General features: G+C 56.7%; 1 protein-coding gene across 6 annotated transcripts; it reads right to left on the bottom strand.

Annotated features, from left to right (window-relative positions):
* Nucleotides 1-898: 898 nt before the first annotated feature.
* Nucleotides 899-17794, bottom strand: GPRC5C (G protein-coupled receptor class C group 5 member C). Of its 6 annotated transcripts, XM_060645505.3 has the most exons (7): nucleotides 17004-17306; nucleotides 10318-11400; nucleotides 7387-7481; nucleotides 4752-4901; nucleotides 4109-4197; nucleotides 1842-2822; nucleotides 899-1775 (listed from the first exon to the last, which is right to left on the bottom strand). In XM_060645505.3, exons 1-5 carry the CDS (start codon nucleotides 17269-17271, stop codon nucleotides 4189-4191), a joined length of 1605 nt encoding a protein of 534 aa, XP_060501488.2. In that variant the 5' UTR covers nucleotides 17272-17306; the 3' UTR covers nucleotides 899-1775; nucleotides 1842-2822; nucleotides 4109-4188. The 6 variants fall into 6 exon arrangements, with proteins under 6 accessions (XP_060501488.2, XP_060501490.1, XP_060501480.2 ...); XM_060645507.3 differs by lacking the exons at nucleotides 4109-4197; nucleotides 17004-17306 and adding an exon at nucleotides 17385-17794; XM_060645497.3 differs by lacking the exon at nucleotides 4109-4197.
* Nucleotides 17795-19300: the final 1506 nt, after the last annotated feature.

Below are 19300 nucleotides of genomic sequence, written 5' to 3'. Positions count from 1 at the left end.
AACCAACTCGGGGTATTAGTACTTCCGTTTTACACGTGAGCAAACGGAGCTGCCCAAGGTCACACAGCTAGTTAAGCAAGCAATGGGATCCAAACCCACAGCTGTCTGATACCTGGGTCACGCTCTTTGCGGAACTGCTTCCGGCTGACAGGGCAGTTGGTTTCTGGTCCTCATTTCCTTCCCCGGACCTCTTTCATTCACCCGCACCCCACAGAGGGGTCCAGCACCCCAGCCTCCACCCGTTAGTATCCCTTTTTCAGTGAGAGGAAGGTCAGAGCCGCGCCCTCAACCCAAGGGCGAGGGTGAGGTCAGAACATTACCCTGCCAGGCGCAGGTACTAAATAATTCATGTGGCTGCTGTGAAGCGGGGGCTGCAGCTTCCGGGAGGGCCCAGGAGGCACACGGCAGACCGGAAACAAAATCTGGTCACTTGAACTTGAGTCTGATCTCTGCAGACCCCATGGAGCTAGAGAAAAAGGCTAGGTTTGGTGAGAACGGGTTGGAGGACATGACCCCAGGCAAGTCACTTCGCCTGTTTGTTTCTTGCTCTTATGTGAGGTGTAAACCATTACAGGGAACCAAAACTGCAGTGTGCCGGGCACGGCCCTTGGCAGGTTCTCAGGGGAGGTACTGATCATCCCCTGGCCCTGTCTGCCTTCCCAGGAGCTCTCGTATTTCAGTGATGGCCTCCAGCATACCAGGCTGCCCCAGGACTATGAGAGGGGCTGTCCTCCTCTGTCGCCCCATCCCTACATTCCCAGACCTTGTGGGGGTGCGGGCGGGGCCACGCATTTTGGCTGTTTTGGGAGGCTCAGTTTCCTCCCTTAGAATAAATCCCTAACCAAGAGAAAGTTCGTTGGAATCAAACAGCCTCGATTGGTCTAGAAGGCAAAGAGACTAGGTTACAAATATGTATTATGAAATCCCAGAAAAATTCTCAACGAACACACCGGGTTTCTGTGGTTATAATTCCTCACAGAGGATGAAGTCATCTGATTCTGAGCAGTGAGGGTCCAACCTACTCTGCTTCCAGCTGAGTGGCTGGTCGGTGTGAAATTTACCAAGGTCTGATGTCACCGGCAACAGGTTCTAGACTCTTCTAGTTTTTTTCCATTCCAGGCTCGTTTGTGATGTAGCTGGACCACTTGGGGGAAGGCACCTTTCTCCTAAAAACACACCTATTGTCTCCAGTTGGCCAAGGACTAGAGGGAGCAGAGCCACTGGGTGTCCCTAACTAAGCCAGGGTAGCCTGTATCTTTCAGGAGCCCATCTTCCCAAGCCTACGCATGGATCCCTGGAGGACTCAGGCTATGAACAAACCCACATTCACCGCAGGCTGCTCTTCGGGACTGCCTGGCGGGGCCAGGACTCACAGGAGACTATCACTTTGAAAAGCAAAGACAGTGCCTTTATTCACTGTGAGGGATCTTGGGGCCGCTAACCTAGATCAAGAGAAGCCTGAGGTGCACAGAGCTCCCCCTTCCCCTCCATCAGAGGGACGTAATGCACCATTCATGGAGGTAAGTAACCCAGTACAGGGATCGGTAATGGGGGGGGGGGGGGGGGGGACGTGCTGTCACACACAGTCTATGGCTACTCTCTCTGCAGGACCTGTTAGCCCAATTTAGCTCCGGAAAAATATTCCAGTTAACAAAGGCACAGCCTGCTTAGGGGCAGGAGGGTAGCGCTGGAGAGCTGTGGGCGGACTACAGGGCAAGGTCAGGTCCTACTCTGGTTCTTTGCCTCACCCTGGGCCCCCAGAGGCAACTCTTGCGCTGAGCACTGAGCTCCAGCCATGCGCCAGGGGAGGCCCCCTCAGACCAGCCCGCTCTGTCTGGTACCTGAGGGCAGGACCAAGTCAGAAGACCTCGTCCCCACGAGTCTCCAGCTGTACACACATCTCCGTCCTCGGTGCCACCGTCATCAGGTCCTAAAGGATGCCCCCCCCTCCATTCCCTCCGTGGCCATCAGGACCCTCTGGAGCATGTCATGGGAGAGAACACTGCCAGCAGAGATGTGTACCTCAGCCAAGTCCCAGTTCTGTGAGCAGCTGAGACCCCAACCCACGTGGCCTGGGACTCTCAACCGGCCCCTGAGAATGCGGCCCCAGACCCCACCTTGTGCCTCGATGCACCCCGGTCGGTTGCAGGTGGGGAAGGCATGGGGCTGTGGCGTAAAGGGGCACGTGAGGGAAGCACCAAAGGGGCTGAGACCCAGCACCCACAAGCCGCGAAGAGGAGCGGTGTCTGCATAGGCCTCGGGCTGAGCTCTGTCCCAGCTCAGGGGCCTTCCACGGTCCAGGTGGCGGCAGGAGGCCCTGATGAGAAAGACGGGAGCCAAGTTCTGCCAGGGCTCTGCTCCCAACACTCACGGAGGAGATTCACCCAGGCGCAGGCGGGGCAAGCTGATGTTGGACACCAAAACACCCGGAAGGCCCAGGGCGTGAAGACAGGGCATCTGAGGATGGCCATCTGGAGAACCACAGCATGGGGACACACGGGCTGTGACTGGGGGGGAAGGGCGTTGACGGGGGACGGAGGCAGGCCTAGCAGTTCTGCAGATCCTTGTGGCCTCAGTCACTTGGGGACCAGGAAAGGCTGGGCTGGCCCTGGGGCCCCAGCCACACACCTCGGGGCTTCACAGGTACCCACTCAGTCCACTGCTTCAGGGTGGTGGCCTCCGGTCCCTCCCAGCTCCAATGACAAGGGCGGGAGAGGTGCTGGGCCCTGCCCAGCCTGGACAGAGGCCTGAGGACATCAGGACGGCGTGTGGTTCAGGGAGGAGGGCTTCTACCATCTTGTTTTATTTTGCGGGGACTGAGCCTAAAGCAACCAGAAAGAACAAGAGTCAAAGGGGACCCCCCTACCGCTCGGGGCCCAAGCACTGACTTTTACTAAAAAAAGTGTCTGAGGCCCCGGGGGGGCTGGTGCAATCTGACATAGAAGGGAAACTCTGGGAGAAGTTTGTTTTTCTTCCGGCAACCTTTCTCTCCCTTCCAATAGAGACATTTGTTTTTTCCCTGCAACTGATGTCAGAAAATAGCTTCTGACCAGCTGGGGAGAAACATTTCCAAGCTTGGGAGGGGCGGGTTTGGCAGCCCCTTTGCAAAGCCCTCAGCCGGTGTCCAAGGGTCAAAGCTCTGCGCTCATCCAGGCCCCGGCCACTGGGGCCTACTGGCCATCCCAGGGTAGGCCTAGGAAGATGGGTCTCAAAGACAACCTGGCCGGTCTTGGGGTGGCCACTTCTAGAGGCTGTGTGGCCTCTCTGGCTCAGTCTGTTTACCTGTGAGAGGGCCCAGGACCTCGAAACCCCTAACTTGCCTCTAAGGCCCTGTCCAACCCTACAATGGCACGATTCTGGGATGCTGACTCCACAAAGAGGACAGAATACTGTCCTGTCCATCTTTCTGGACAGCTACGAGGTTTAAAATGACCTGATGTGGGGGCGCCTGGGTGGCTCAGTCGGTTAAGCATCTGACTTCGGCTCAGGTCAAGATCTCGCGGTTTGTGGGTTCAAGCCCCCCATCGGGCTCTGTGCTGACAGCTCGGAGCCTGGAGACTGCTTGGGATTCTGTGTCTCCCTCTCTCTCTCTGCCCCTCCCCAGCTCGCGCTCTGTCTCTCTCTCTCTCTCTCAAAAATGAATAGACGCTAAAAAACATTTTTTTTTTTTAAATAAAAAATAAAATGAGCTGATGTGGAAAGGCTGTGTTTACAGTAAAGGACTGAGCAAGTGAACATGTTAATAACTGCCCAGGGATGAAACCAACCAGAACCGGCCGACCCTTTCCACCTTTGGAAACCCACTTTGTAAACAAGTCCCAGTGCACAGTGTGCTCTAATGGCACGGGGCGACGATTCTCCGCCTCGTCCCCTAAAGGACCTTGACGGCCATTGCCCCGAAGAGGGTCTGAAGTCGGCCTAGCTTCCCTTACCCACACCTTACCCACAGAGCTGCCTGATGGCGGGCCCCTGCCTTCCCTGCTCTGGCCTCACGTATGGCAGGTGGAGGGGGTCCTGGAGGAAAACTGCCTGATTTCAGATAAACCCAGAGCTGGACTAGACCCCACACAGGAGCTGGGCCCCAAATTCGTTCTAATTGCAGGGTTACCCAGGCTCAGCTGCAGACTCCTTCCCTGGGTACAGGCGTCAGCTACTTGCTTGCATGGAAGGAAACATCGGCAGCAGCTTTCACACGAACTGGATTTGGAGGGAGAAAGAGGAACCACCCACAGCCCGTAAAAGGAGGAGGCCCATTCGGTGACCAAGAGCCCAGGTCAGAAACGACATTCCCAGAGGAAGGGCTAATAAAGCAAAAACGTGTTTATTAGGCACCCTTGCTCCTCACAGAGGAGCAAGACCCAGGACAGACGCTCCTGAGAAACCTCTCGAGGTTGCAGGAATCTCTTGGAAGATTCCAGAAAGTGTTGGCACTGACTGGCCACCACCCCCAAGAAGAACACTATCTGGCTGGAGCATGAAGCTAAGGTGAGCTTCTCAACTCCACAAACACCGAGGAGTCGGGGGGGAGTGGGGGGCCCTGGGACACCCCCCCCCTGCACCCGCCCAAACACTGGCAGACAGGGAGGGCTTTCCTGGCTCTGGGGCACAGTCGCCCGGAGCCACTGAGGGGTCAGGGAAGTAGGAGAGCAGTGGGCTCTTCTCCCGGGCCAGGTCCCCGCAGGGCCCTCCCCAAATCTGCCTGCCTTCTCCTGGCCGCCGACTCAGTCCCACACGTAGGGGTTTCTAAAGACCTGGGAGTTCTTGCCGTCTTTCGGCGATGTGGCTCCCTGGTGGCTCTGGGCCGCATACATGTCTTCGGCCCTCAGGGTGGAATTGGCACTGCCCATCACCTGGCTGTTGGCGGTGGCTCGTGGGAGGATGACGTCGTAAGCTCCTTCAGACTGGAAGGAAGGACAGGAGGTCTCACAGCCAGGTTCCGCCAGGGCGGACGCACAAACACTCTGCTTCCTGCGGGGCCGTGCCTGCCAGCTGCCCCCTCCCTGCTCCCCCCCACCGCCTCCCCCAGCAGTGTCCCCACTTCTGGAAGCGGAGGGGCTGGCCTCTGACCTCAAGCCTCACCCTGCAGAGCTCCAGGCCTCTAGACACAGAGGAGGCGCCTGTCACCTCAGACGGTCCTGGGGCTTCACTATTATTCTCCGAAGGACCCTTTGCTCAAGCCCCCTCCCTCCTGCTCCCAATGCCTTAGGGAAATCCTGGGGCCCAGTGGAGGGTAAACCACATACTGAGTGCAACTGCCTGCCTGGTAACGCTCCCAGGCGCCCGTCTCCCCAGACTCTTCCCGGAGGCCTCCAAATGGCACTACACCGCCCGGCAGTCACAGCTGCTGTCTGCCTGGCCGAGGACGGCCTTCGGTTAGCCCACGTTTCTCATCTTGAAGCCTGGGCCGGCTAGTCAGATGTGGAGACTTAAAACCCAAATTCTCGGGGCGCCTGGGAGGCTCAGTCGGTGAAAGTGTCTGACTCTGGGTTTCAGCTCAGATCAGGATCTTCAGGATCTCCGGATTCGTGAGTTCGAGCCCCACATCGGGCTCTGCACTGTTGGCACAGAGCCTGCTTGGGATTCTCTCCCTCTCTCTGCACCTCCCGCATCTCTCTCTCTTTCTCTCTCAAAATAAACTGAAGAACAAAAAAGCAAAACAAAAACAAAAAACCACACACACACACACACACACACACACACACAAAACAAATTCTCTGCCCGGAATCTGGCTAGAGCTGTGATGACCCTATTCCTGTGGGGGGGAGACAACTGTGGGGTGAGAAGGGCCCAGAGGCACCCGGCCCAGCTGTCACCCTGGAGGGAAGGTGAACTCCTTGCCCCACCTGCCTTATCGCTACAGAAAGACCCACCACGAAACCCCTGCCGCTTCAGGGTCCCAAGCCGCCTTCTGTCTCATCAGAACCGGCTGGTCCTTCCGCTCGTTTGCACCCAGGTTCGGGCCCCGGGTGCTCCTCCTACTGGTTTGCAACCCCCAGCTCCCCTGGGGGGACATCTAGCTCCAGGGACATCTAGATGGGTGGTTCTCCAACCTGGGTGTGCAACAGAATCACCTGGGCAGTTTGTTAAGCCACAGCCGACACCTAGTCAGGATCCAACCCAGTGGTGGCCTGGTAAATGTTTACCTGGGGTGAGGAGGGAGGGAACGTTCCACTGATTTCTGTGGGCGGGTACTCCCCATGTGGCAGATTCCAAGTTATCAAGATGATACCACTGAAGAGATGCTAACCACCAGCCCCATCCAGTTTGCATTTATAGCAAGTTCCCCGGTGATGGTAATGCTGGGGGCGGGAGGCGGGGGGGTTGAGGAATCTGGAGAACACGTTTTGAGAATCACCACATCAGAGAAAATATCCCTGTCCGTCCAGATCCTACCCGCAACTCAGGGAAGCAGGACTCAGGTGCACAGGTGAGTGAAGGGTGGCAAGGTTGGGGCATCCGCTGAAGGAAGGATCCAGGGGTGGGGGAGAGGGAGGGGTTCCACAGCCTCGGAGGCTGTAACCAGCAAACTCGATGTCCTTCAGAGACTCCCTCCCCTCCCAGTGCCCGGCTGCAGGTTCACAGGTTCAGCTTCGGGAGAAGGAAGGGTCTGGGACTGTAAGTTTCAGATGTTCACTGCACCCTGCCCCCCACCCCAGGGGCTCACGGCAGGGAAGGGGGGCGGGATGAGAACACCACCCCGCTGACCTCCCTCGTTTCCGGTTCCCAGCATCCTGCCAAGGCGGGTCACTGACCTCTCCCCACAGTGACTGCCAGCCCGGGAGAAGGAACATATATGGAGTGAGTGAAAATCTAAACCCCTGTCTTCCTGTTCCCACCCCCCGCTGGCTAATGGAGCATCTGGTTTCCAGAACCCACTGTTGGGGGGTGAGGTTGAGAGCTGCCTCCTCCTGCCTGTGGGGGGAAGGGAGCCTGGGCCCTCTTGGGACAGCTGTGGTCGAGGAGTTAATACTAACCTGGATCTGCTTTGGGGTCCTCTGTGCCTTTGGGGGCACCAAAGAATGACACCTACCTACCTACCTGGCTGAGACCTTCCTCTGTCCTTCGCTAAGCTGCTTAGGGTAAAGCTGGCACCTCCACCAGCTCAAAGAGGGCCTATTCTGCATTCTCCACAGCAAGGGACCCCAGTCACCGTGACACAGGGCAGGTCCCACTGCGGTGAAGCTGAGGGCGGTGTATACAACTCCGGAAAAAGGGCATCAGGAGCCCCGCTTGGTTCCCTGAGCCTGATGCATCAGAGGGAGAAGCCAGCCTTCTCCATCCATACCCCACTCCACCCTGCGCTGGCCACATGGCCTCTGCACCTGCCCGCTCAGGCTGGGCTCCATGACCCCAGCAGGGTCACAGAGCCCCTGGGACCCCACTCACCGGGCCTTTGTGCATCAGGGCCATCTCGGTGGGCTGGTACACACTGGTCAGCAGCTGCCCATTGTACCCGCTGTATGGGGACACCGGTCTCTTAGCTGCGAAGAAACACAGGAGCCGTTTGGAGGCTGGACTCTCAGGCAGGGCTCCCCAAGGGGAGCACACAGAGGGAAGAGGGGGGTCTCACCTGCCCAGGGATAACATCAAACCCAGGGAGGAAGCCTGGCCGGGGTTGGCCAGCTTGGAGGTAAGGCTGCAGGTGTGGGGGCCCCTCAAGAGCCCAGCATGCCTCTGTCGGGAATCAAGGCAAACAGGATGTTGCCTGCCTTCCCCTCAGGCCTCCCTGCCGTGTGAGGACCACCCCCTCCCCCCACTTCAGCAAAGAAAACTGCTCCTGTCAGCAACCTCCACATCCCCATCCGCCCTGCAGGGCCAGAGGCCAAGAGGGGCACATGGGCCTTCGTTCGGCCGCCTTCCAAGATGGCCAGGCTCCAGCGCTGGCCTCTATCACTGCAGGCCAGCTGCTAGACACTAGGGTAGGCACAGCAGAGACCCCACAGCCTGAGACTCCTCACGTCGTCACAAAGCAGAACTGGATGCTGACCCTCCAGGACCCCACGGCCCAGAGCCCCACCAGGAGGACTGAGTGTACCTCCCGTCCTGTGGCACGCTGGCAAGTTTCCAGAATGATTTTCAGTTCCAGGAATACCTCCCCAGGCCTTGGCCCAGCTGGCATCCCGATCTGTTCTCCCCTGCTGGGGTTCCCAGGGTGTCGGAGGAAAGCTGCTGACCAACCCCTGGGGCCCGAGAGCAGGCTGTGCCTCAAGGAGAGGCGGGCGGCTGTCTGTCTCCTGCAGACTGATGGCCCGCGGCTCTGAGGGACCACAACTATACAGGGCTGGCTTCCTAAGTGCTGGGTCGGCTCCATTGATTTTTCCATTTAGAAAAAAAAAAAAGAAAGAAAAAGAAAAACCCTCACAGCCCCAGAAGTGTTCGCCTTGAGAGGACAAAGGCTGAGTACTGCTGGGGCTTCTGGGCCAGGCAGCAGAGGTGGGCAGGGAAGGTCCTGCCCAAGTGTGCACACAAGCCCCGCCCCCCCCCCCCCCCCCCCCCCCCGCCTCACCAATTCCCCCCTGCCCCATCCCCCTCCCCCGCAAAGCGCTCAATCGGTCCTGCTCTGGTATGTGCACCTGTGCCCAGGGCCACCCCAGTGGGCAGATCAAAGGTCAAGTGCCAGGCAGGACAAGGATCACTCCTTTCCCCCAGATCGAGATTATGGGCGTCTCAGTTTGTAAAGAGGCAGGGAGTTCTAATTCTAGAGCTTTTCCTGCCTCTGGCTCGCACCTCTAGCAGAGACCCCAGAGCTGGTGACTGACAGTCAGGCATTAAAGCCTTAAGCCCCCAAACATCTTAATCAGCCCAGTCTGGGCTTGGGGATCAGGGCTCTGTACCTCCAGTTCCTGGTCATGTCGGGTGAAGGGGCTGTAGCCAGCTGGCTAAGAAATCACGCGAGACCGCACGCCACAGGACACATCAGGAAAGGCGCGGCTCGTGGCACGCAGTAGGTGCTCAGTAACGGCTAGACTAACAAATGCCAGAGAAATACTCTTCCCTTGGGAAACTGGGAACTCAACTGGCCAAGGGTCCCAGAGAATCATCCCCCACCCCACCCCCACTGCCTGCTTCTCCAGCTACTCCCAGAGGGGGCTTGGCACAGGCTGCAGAAACCTCACCCACCCCTGCCTCTTCCAATTCCAGAACCCCCTCAGCCCGACCCCTCCAAGGCTGTATGGCTGGCCGGCACCCCTAGTGCTGGGCTCCAACAGGACAGCCCCATCCCATTAACAAAGAGCCGTGACAGGAGCTTGGGGACAAGCCAGCTGGATAGTGGGTGCTGCTTAGACTGGTATGTGGCACAGAGTTTTTAATAAAATGAACAGAATCTTGGGGTGCCTGGGTGGCTCAAGCAGTTAAGCGTCCGACTCCTGATTTCGGCGCAGGTCATGATCTCACGATTTGTGAGTTCCAGCCCCGCGTCTGGCTCGATGATGTCAGCTTGGAGTCTGCTTGGGTTTCTCTCTCGTTCTCTCTCGGCCCCTCCCCTGCTGGATCTCTCTCTCTCTCTCTCTCAAAATAAATAAACATTAAAAAAAAAAAAGAAGAGGGGCATCTGGGTGGCTCAGTCAGCTGAGCATCCAACTTCAGCTCAGGTCATGATCTCATGGTCCATGAGTTCGAGACCCGCATCAGGCTCTGTGTTGACAGCTCAGAGCCTGGAGGTTGCTTCAGATTCTGTGTCTCCCTCTGTCTCTGCCCCTCCCCTGCTCACACTCTGTCTCTCTCTCCCTCTCTCAAAAATAAAGATTAAAAAAAAAAAAAGAAGAAAATCTTAGCTGGGAAGACTTTTAACAGAAACCAAGACTATGAATGTATACCTAAGAGAAAAACAAGTCCTGGGAGGGTACTAACAATAGTAAAATAATGGCAATACACACAGCTAATAGCTAATACTTCTAGAGTACTTTCCTAGTGCCGAGCACATGCATGAATTTACTCCTCGCAAGAATCCTATTTAACAGGAACCATTATCAGCCCCATTTTGCAAGAGGGGAAACTGAGGCCTGCGGAGGTACACGATCAGTGGTTATCGTTCTAAAGACGGAACAGGAAAGAATGGAGTAGAACTGGGAAGACAGCTGGGTGGTGGAGGGGAGTTTTATCCGTGGTGTTTGAAATTTTAGAGTGAAAATACATTCATGAAAAAAAGTACAGGAAAAAAAAAACTTTTCAAATCTGGAATTCAGGGAGTTTCAGGCAGGAAATTACAGATAAACCCAAGAAACTTCCATTCTGCCCAGGAAAACAGCCCCGTGTCCTGCCACAAGCAGTGCAGAAGGAAAGACGGGCAGGTGGGGAGGGGATTCCTCCACTTACCTGAGGCCGGCTCGTCCATGGAAAAGGCCTTGTTCTCCACAAACATGCTCTGGCCTTTCTGCTCCTTCAGGATGGTCTCGTAGCCTACGCCCCGGGTCGGGTACATGTCCCCCTGGTAGCTTTGCTCTGGGCTGGCCTTGGTCACCTGGGAGACTTCAGGGATGATGTAGAAGAGGACAAAGGCCCAGGCATTGGCGGCAAGAGCAATGGCCAGCGTGGGATCGTCCCAGGTGGGACTGTTGTGCTGCTTGTTGCCGTAAGTGTACATGACAATCCACACCACCCAGATGGCGATGGAGGTAGCCGTGGTGAGCAGCACGAAAACCCCGTGCTTGCGCCAGCGCTTGAAGCGGCCACACAGGGCTGGCCAGGCCCCCGTGAAGGCGCACAGCAGCAACAGCATGACGTAGATGAGCGCCATGACAAAGTCCATGTTGGCGATGGCACACGGGGAGGCCGTGGTCCAGGCAGCGCTGCTGTTGCCCGGAGGGCCGCCCTCGCCACCGCCCCGGACCAGCGTGATAATCAGCCACTCGGTATTGATGATGACCTCCACGAGGGTCAGCAGCACGGCCACGGTGAAGATCACCCAGCCCCGGGGCCCATGGTTCTTCCGGGCCAGGAAGTTGAGGGCAAAGACGTGAGCCACCAGGCAGGAGAAGCAGACGGCGAACAGAACTCCAAAGAGGAACCGGCGAGAGGCACAGGTGGAGAAGTCCGGCTTCACCACGCAGGCAAAGACGAGGCAGAAGAGGCCCAGGGTCCCCAGCAGAAAGAATACCTGGGTCCCCAGGAGGCTCCGCTTCTTGGTGTCCTGCACAAAGGGGAGGCTGGCCACAAGGATGATGGTGAGGACAAAAGTGGTAACAACGCCCGCCCCAGCCACTGCCTCCAAGACAATGCCCCAAGCCCCAGAGCGGTCACACAGGTTGTAGTAGAGGGGGTTGAGGTCCGGGCTGCAGCCGGGTGGCACATGATTCTGGGCCTGGGCCCCTGAGCATAGGAAGAGGGGCAGCCCCAGGCATGTCAGCAAGGCTTTAGGGATGGCCATCCTGGCTCCCAGGCCAGGCTCCAGCTGGGTCCCTAGAGATAGAGCAAGAAAAGGTAAAATCAGTCCTCCAAGCCCGGCCAGATTCGGACGCACGGGTCTCTTGCTTTCCCCTCTCCTGAACCAGGGCAGCCAGTGCAAGCTGATGACGAGACTGTCCCCTGAGCTTCAGAATCCTTCTTGACACAGAACTCCTGGGAGGCCTATCGACTGACCAGAGAGGCAAGTGAGATGAAGCCCATTTGTCATCTCTGTCCCTTGTCATGGAAAAGGAGAAAAGTGTCACTGAATTTTCAGGTTCCCTGTTCCCTTAGCCTATCCAGCATCCGAATATTCCCTGAGCTCTGGTAGCTGGTGTGAGGGTTTGTGAGCAAGTCAAAACCAAGCATACCACCCATTTAGCACTTTGTCTCTGCCCTGAGACTCCCAGAGTTCAACAGGCCCGATGCCGTGCCCCTCAACTCTGCCCCTGTGACGCCCACGTCCATGGCCAATCTGCCACGTACTCATTCACGCAACGCGTACTTAACGAGCACCCGTGACAGGGTGCAGCCTGCGGCCAGAAAAGATGAAGAAGACAGTTCCCTTGGATTCCTCCCTGTCACCTCCCTTTTCTGCCCTTCATCTGCCCACTTTTCAGGCCAGCTCTCCTCTTCCGAATCCAAACTTCTTTGTCTAGCTCAATTGCTGGAGTCAAGGATAAAATAAACGAATTTCTCAGCTAGGGACTTAATGACTTCATGCAAAAATCCTCCTATGAGGCATTAACATTTTAAAAGCAAGAACCAGACAAGGGCAATGCAAGAACTCATCTGTCATGGAAGACTTTAAGGCGCAGTGGCTAGAAGGCAAAAAAGAGATCTTTCATCCATACCAGGAAGGTAACTGATCACTCTACGTACTCCGCATCGGACCAGTCCCAACAGCGGCTCTACCAAGTGCTAAGCAGCAAAGAAAATGAAACCCCCGCTCTCAAGAACAGCTGGATGTTCCCTGTGTGAAGTGGAGGTCAAGAACGTGTCAGGTTCTTGAGAAATGAAACATCCAATCAGTGAGCTGTCCAAAGAGAGACTTTACATTTACCTGGAGAACAGAGAATCTAAATGTTCTAAAGAGCCAAGTTCAAGGGCCTGGGTGGCTCGGTCAGTTAAGCCTCTGACTCTTGATTTCAGCTCGGGTCATGATCTCAAGGTCCGTGGGATCGAGCCCCGCATCAGACTCCACACTGACACCGCTGAGCCTGCTTGGGATTCTCTCTCTCCCTCTCTCTCTCAAAATAAATAAACTTAAAAAAAAAAAAAAAAAAAGCCAAGTTCAAAAATACTATGAAACGTAGGTACTGCACATCATATCACCTGTTATGTTCAAGTAACTAGTTGTAACCCTGCCTCTTCCTCTCTCACTTCTGGGGTCCTATAGAACCCTCCAGAAAGACAGCAACCAAGCTTTCCTGGGCTGATAATGACCGCTAGTGGCTCGTGGGGGAATGGCATGATCCACCCACTTCCTTTCTTCCTCCTTTGGGGGTGGTGATACCTACCCCCATATGTTTTCACCATCCCTGGTTAACCTGATCTCTCATTTATTTATTTATTTATTTATTTATTTATTTATTTTGAGAGAGAGCGAGCAGGTGAGCGAGCAAGCAGTGAAGGGTCAGAGAGAGCGGGAGAGAGAATATCCAAGCCGGCTGTGCACTGTCAGCAGAGTCCGACGTGGGGTTCGATCCCACAAACCATGAGACCATGACCCGAGCCAAAACCAACAGTCAGATGCTTAACCAACTGAGCACCCAGGTGCCCCCCCCCCACCCCGTTACCCAATTTCTAACAGGTGAACAAAAGTCCTGTATCCCAGTCAGTAGAAACGTCGTCTCTCCATAATTGAGAAGTGGAAGAGTATTGTTACTGGATCAGGGAAAATAGAAACTCATGGATAAAGTGAAATTGACATAAGAAAAGCGCATCAATTTTCAAAGTCCTTTAATACATATCCTACAAGCCCCTTGAAAATACCGTCGATATCTCGACCTTCTGAGCTACTTCATTTTTCAGTTAAGCTTGCTATTTCCTTCCCCCAGATACGACCTATCGTTAACTCTTCATAAACTAACATCTTTACTGCGTTCCTAAAAAACTGCATGGTCACAGAGCTCAGTTTCTCTTAACTTGTAGTGCAAAAGCACCGTGCCTTCCCCTGCATCGACATTTAAATAAGCTTTTGTAGGAGACTTTGTGTAATCGTAAATCAATAACGCATAAACCATATTTACAAGTGCCGGAAAGAAAGAGCAGAGGATTCATGGGTAAGGAGGAACATTGAACCACTCCAGGGGATATAATTTGCAGATTACATGCTATGGGTTCCTAAGCATTTAACCCCATCTTGGGCGTTTGGGGCTCACAGCAAAGCAGCCAGAACTTGTGGTCAAGTTGGAGATGTGGAAGTGAGCCCTGAGAAAAGCCACTCCGATTTGGCCCCCAGGTATTTGCACATCTTCAAGCACTTCTCCCCCCTCCACCACCTTGCGCTGGGTCCCCATTTAGAACAGGTGATTATTCTAAATCAGAAAATATTTACTGTGCATCTGAGGGGGGAGGGGCCAGGGGAGGGAAGGGGAACAAAGCCCAAGCTCTGGAAACTACATAGAAGAACAAATACAGTCCCTGACTTGATGGTTTTTAAAATCCAGTATGAGAGATAAGGTATGAGAAAATATGAGCCATAATAAGGTATGAGAAAATAAGTGCCCCACAACAGAATTTGCCTCTGGGGAGAAAAAGGTGCCACAAGACACAGAGGAGGAAGCCTTGCGCTGAAGGGTCAGAAAAGACAGAATGGAGAAGATCTTTCAACAGTGTTTTATTCAGTATTTAATCAACTTCAAGTATGAACTGAGTTTGTAAAGGGAGACTGCAGGTGGCTAGCAACAGACTAGAAATGCTACAGGGAAGGAGTTTGGGGCATTTTTCTGAAGGCAATGAGGAGCCACGAAAGGTTGGTTTTTTGCACCAAGGCGGCATAACCAGGGCTGTGCTTTACAATTTCAACCTGGCAAAAAGCACAGGCAATCGATTTGTTGAGGACACGTTCACCCCTGTTGAAAGATCAAGGCCAAAGGTAACAAGCCATAATGGACAGGTCTGGGAGATCGTTTCCAAAATAACATCTAAGGACTGGGTGGAGGTGAGGGGAAAGGATACCAATTCGCTACAAGTTCATATCTGATAACAGCCATATCATTATAAAAAAAACCCCAAGCCCGGTCCCATTTAGCTCTGCAACCCCTCTGTCACTTATTCTTCTGGGTCCATCTTGCTTTGGAGTACATGCCTTTACCCTGATGGCATCCAGCAGCCTCCTAGCTGCTCAGCACTGCCAGTGTGGGAACTTCCAAAGAAGGAAACAGGAACTTGTGGGACCAAACTGCCCAGGTGCCCTGAAACTTACCAGCCCCAGATGAAACAAACCATTCCCACCCTGATACAATCCATTTCTCTGATTCCCCTGGAAATTCAAGGGTGAGGGTAGACATAGGAATACAGCAACTCAGGCCTAGGGCAGCGATCCCTGGAAGCCAGCAGATTTAGAGCAGGAAGCTCAAAAGAGTTCAGCACTGGTCCTTTGACCTCCAGGAGTGCAGATTCAGCCAGTCAACCCATGCCATCTTTTAGATGGTGGAGAAGGGGGAAGGACTTTTTAGAAATGGGCCCAGCTCTGCCTAGAGACTCTCCCTCCACCAGGTCCCTAAGCCCTGCACTTCCCGGCTGTCTTCTGAGCCTTGATGGTTAAAATTCTGTGTGTACGTCTCCCCTATGAGGCTGGAAGGTTTGGGAGGGCACTGGACAAGACCTGTTTATCTTAGCATCCTTGCAACACCTGGCGCTGTGCCTTGAACACAGGAGGCATTTAAAAAACATTCGCTGAACAGACTCGGTGCCCATTTCTCCCCTGCCTTCTTCATTCTGGAGTCACATCTCCTTGCTTCAAGATTCTCAGTGGAACCAAGGACGGGAGGGGGAGGGAGACTTCTTTCTGCCCCATGAATTTCTCCTACACCACCGCTGCGGCATAGCCCAGTCTCAGATTATTTTCTGGACAAAGGGGCCCTTTTGCTTCACCTCCCTGGAATCAGTCATACAAATATTTTTAATCACCTCTGAAATCGGCCTTTCCCCAGCTGCGCTACTCAGCAGCCCCCAGCTCTGGTCTGAGTCAGCCCAATCCAGTTCCAGAATCCCCTTCCTCCCTCTTTCCCTCTCCAGGGGGAAGCAGAGAGGCCTCCAAGGCACCGGTGGGTTCAGAGGCCCAGCTGGCCCTGACTGGCTTGATCAGAGGCGGTCAGGCCCTCTCACCTTTCTGGAACAACCCCTTCCTCACCCCCTACCATTCACATCAGAATCTGAGAACACCTAGGGCCTGGGAGACCATCCTGAAGAGGGCACCATGGGCTTCTCACTGCCCCTGTCTGAATCTCTTAGGCTCAAGGATACAGAGTAAGATAAAGACACACAGCCAGTGGTTACATTTAAGGATGCCATGACCTTTGATAGCCCCCTCAAAGGCACCTAAGCTCACCCAGGGATACTACAGAACATCCTCCTACCTCCCCCTCCCCATCTGCCAGCACTGAGAAGACCAGCAGGAGAAACACTAGGACCTACCTACAGTGCTCCCACCTCCTTCCCTTCTCCCCACTCCCCTCCCCCCCTTTCTGGAGTCCGGTACTTAGGTACCTAGGCCATATCATCTTACTCAGGTCCAGGGGTCTCCAGGTTGGGGAGGGAGGGGCTTCTGGGAATCTCATCCTTGACTCCACATCAAGTGGGCCTTTGGGCCAAAATTTCCTGAATATTATGAAACGTGGAAGTGTTCAATCCAAGGGTCTGCTCTGGAATGCCACTCTGGAATGTGCCCTACTTCCCAACATTCCCCCCCACCCCACCCCAAACATAGAAAGACACAAGGTGGGGACCTCCAGAAGCACAAAACCCTATTGTGACACATTCTGGTCCCTGTGCTTTAGGATCAAGATCGCGACCTTTGAGATGACTGGCTTCTCCGAGGTGTATAACTGCTGGCGGGTGGATGGAGGGGCGCTACCCAACGCCCCTGCGTCCGCAAAAGGCCCTGGAAAAGCCATGGGGGTGGGGAGTGGAGCAGGGATCTAGAAGCCAAGCTGCCAGAAGTAGAGGCTCTTTGATGGTCTGATTGCAAACTTCCTACAGGAAGATTCGGAGAATTTCCCTCCCCGCTTCCTGGGGTCTACACCGGCGCTCCCCCGGCCTTCGGAACAGAATGAGCAGGGACCCAGCCTCTCTCACCGATTCCCTCCGGCCACAGAAGCCTGCCCTCCCCATCCACGGGCACCGGAGAGGGCGCCGGCCCATAAGTCACTGCTGACGGTGGACTCACGCAGAGAGGCGGCCGGAGTGGAGGGGGCACCGATTGTGGGGTTCGGGACAGCGCCGGGCTTCCCCCCACCCCCGTCCCCCAGCCGGCTCCGGTTTGGAAAGTTTCTGCGACCCAGCGGAGTTGGCGCTGTCCTCCGCCCTCGGGCTTCTGCCCGCACCCACCGCCAGCCAGCCCGACCCAGGCGGCGGAGGGGAGGGCGGAGCGGGAAGGCAGGAGTCCTTACCTGGGACGCACCGCCCGCCCGACTCTGCCACCTCCGGCGCCAAGCCGGGCGCGGGCGGGGGGAGAGGGACTCGGCGTGGGGCGCGGAGCCAGGCGCAGTCCTGGCCTGGGGTGGCGGGGCCCGGGCGGGGGGCTCGGGGCTCGGGGCGCAGGGCCTGCCTCTCCCCGGGACCTGGGCTGAGCTGGCCGCGCTCGGTCTCTCCTTCTAGTGCTGGCCTCTCCCCGCACTCGGCTCCTTTCTCCGGGCGAGGGTGGGCTGGCGCCGGCATCACCGTGACATCACCTCCATTCAAGCGCTTATCGGGCGGCCGCAGCGCTCCAGGTATGTGCAATCCGTTTGCACAGCAACAAAGCCCGTCCGGCCCTCCCCCAGCCGACTCACCTCCAGGCTCCGGCGAGGCGCACTTTCCGGCCGAGGAGGGAGCACCGAGTTTCTGGCGGAGCTGGAGTGAGTGTTGTTGCTGTTTACTGCCACGCCCCCGCCCGCGGGCGCGCGCACTCACGCGCGCTCACTTTCCGGGCTCGCCTCTCCCTCCGGAAAGCGGTTTGGGGGCAGCCCAGCACACCTCGCAGGCGGGCTCTCCCGCCCCGCATGTCCCAGCGCGCACACACGGACAGGAGCGGGGGCCACCTCGGTGCGTCTCACCTAGCCTCCGTCACCTTCGTCCTGGCTCGCCCGAGAGGCACACGCGCCGGGCACAGCGCGCTGCTCACGGCTGGAGCGAGGCGCACACTCAGACACAAAGTCCGTCTTTGTCACGCCTTCTGCGCCCCCTCCCCTCCCCGAGCTTGAACACGTGGACACACCACACACCCACTGTCCGCCTCCTCCACGCGCGGCCCTTCCCCGGCCCCGGGGTCACCAAAGGTGCGTGGGAGGGCCAACCGCAAGCGTCCCTGCTGCGTGGGCCGGGCCCAGGTCCACTCGGGACAGTGAGCAAACGTCGCCCTGGGCCCGACTCCCCTGCGCCTGGATTTCCTGCGATCGCCCCAGACTCAGTCCAACTCTGAGCGCGCGCTCCCCTCCCCGCGTCCCCGTTCCCTGTTCCGACTTGTCCTAATTAGCCTTCACGGTCGTGTTCCCCGAGGTACAGTGTTTAACCCGGCCCCCGCGGTCCCTGAGCTCCGGGACGCATCGGCCCTGACTCCGAGTCCACCCCTCGGGACTTTTCCACGAGTTCAAATACCCTCCGCCCCTCTCCGCGCCCCACCCCCCACTCCCTGCCTCGGGGTGGATCGGCGGGTTGCCACCCTTTCCCCTCCGGCCCCAGGAATCAGCAGAAAGGGAACTACAGAAATGGGGAAGCGAAGCCAGTCTGGGACGTCCCTGGCCCAGTAAACAAGAGGAGATTTTCCGGCCGCCTTCCCCTGGGGCTGCGGGCTCCGCGGGCGCCCAGAGGGGCCTAGTTAGCCGGCACGGAAGGCCCGGAGGGGCCGCGGCGCACCGGGAAGGGAGAGGTTGTTGGGCCTGGCTAGGGCCCAGGGGACGCGGAGGGAGGGCAGGGCGCCGGGTCTCCGGGGTGCTGTTCTCGTGACGCCGAGTTGCCTGGGGGATCGCCAGCAGCGCGCGGTCGGAGCCAGCCGGTGGCGGGGCGGGCGGCGGGGTGTGTTTGCACAGCCTGGAGCGCCCGGGAGGAGGGGTAGCGGGGGGAGGGGAGGCAGCGGGTGTCCGGCGGTGGCCAGGTGGGGGGGGGGGGGGGGGTGGGAGGGCGCGGGGAAAGGTGAGGGGGTACCTCCGGGGCTGTTTGGGTGCCTCAATCTACGACCAGCAGGAGTCAAACTCCATGAATCACCGGGAGCTGCCCGAGCGATAAACCTCAGGCCTGCCCCTCCCCTCGCGCACCGGCTTTTCCGACTCCAGGAGGGAATGTTTGCTTAGCGGCCGGGGCTGGCGGTGGGGCCCTGGTTTTCTAGAACCTGCCTCCGTCCCTGTGCCTTGCCCTCGCTTGCAGGTCTGGGGAGTGTGGTGATCACTGAATTGTTTCCGTTCCTTTTAAATATTAAGAGGAAGAGCGCGTTCGGCTGCAAAGTTGTACCCTACTCCGTGTCTCCCTCCCGTGACTCCACCCCTGCCCCACGTCTCCCCGACCCTCCAGTGTCTGAGGGCGAGCCCAGAGTGACCCAGCAAGTTCTTCTGGCCTCTGACCAGTAGCTTTCATTAACAGGACAGCTAATGCCCAAATCAGTTTGCTGGGAGGGTTGCTCATTAGCATATGTGAAAAGCCAATTCTGAGCGCGAGTCGGGGGGCGGGGTTGGGGAAATGGGCTGGAAGCCGGTGAGCTGTGGATCCAACCCAA

Source organism: Panthera onca, chromosome E1 (assembly GCF_046562875.1).
Source record: "Panthera onca isolate mPanOnc1 chromosome E1, mPanOnc1 haplotype 2, whole genome shotgun sequence".
NCBI classification, from domain to species: domain Eukaryota; kingdom Metazoa; phylum Chordata; class Mammalia; order Carnivora; family Felidae; genus Panthera; species Panthera onca.
The sequence above is the reverse complement of the archived record's forward strand: the minus strand, read 5'-3'. Positions and strand labels throughout refer to the sequence as shown.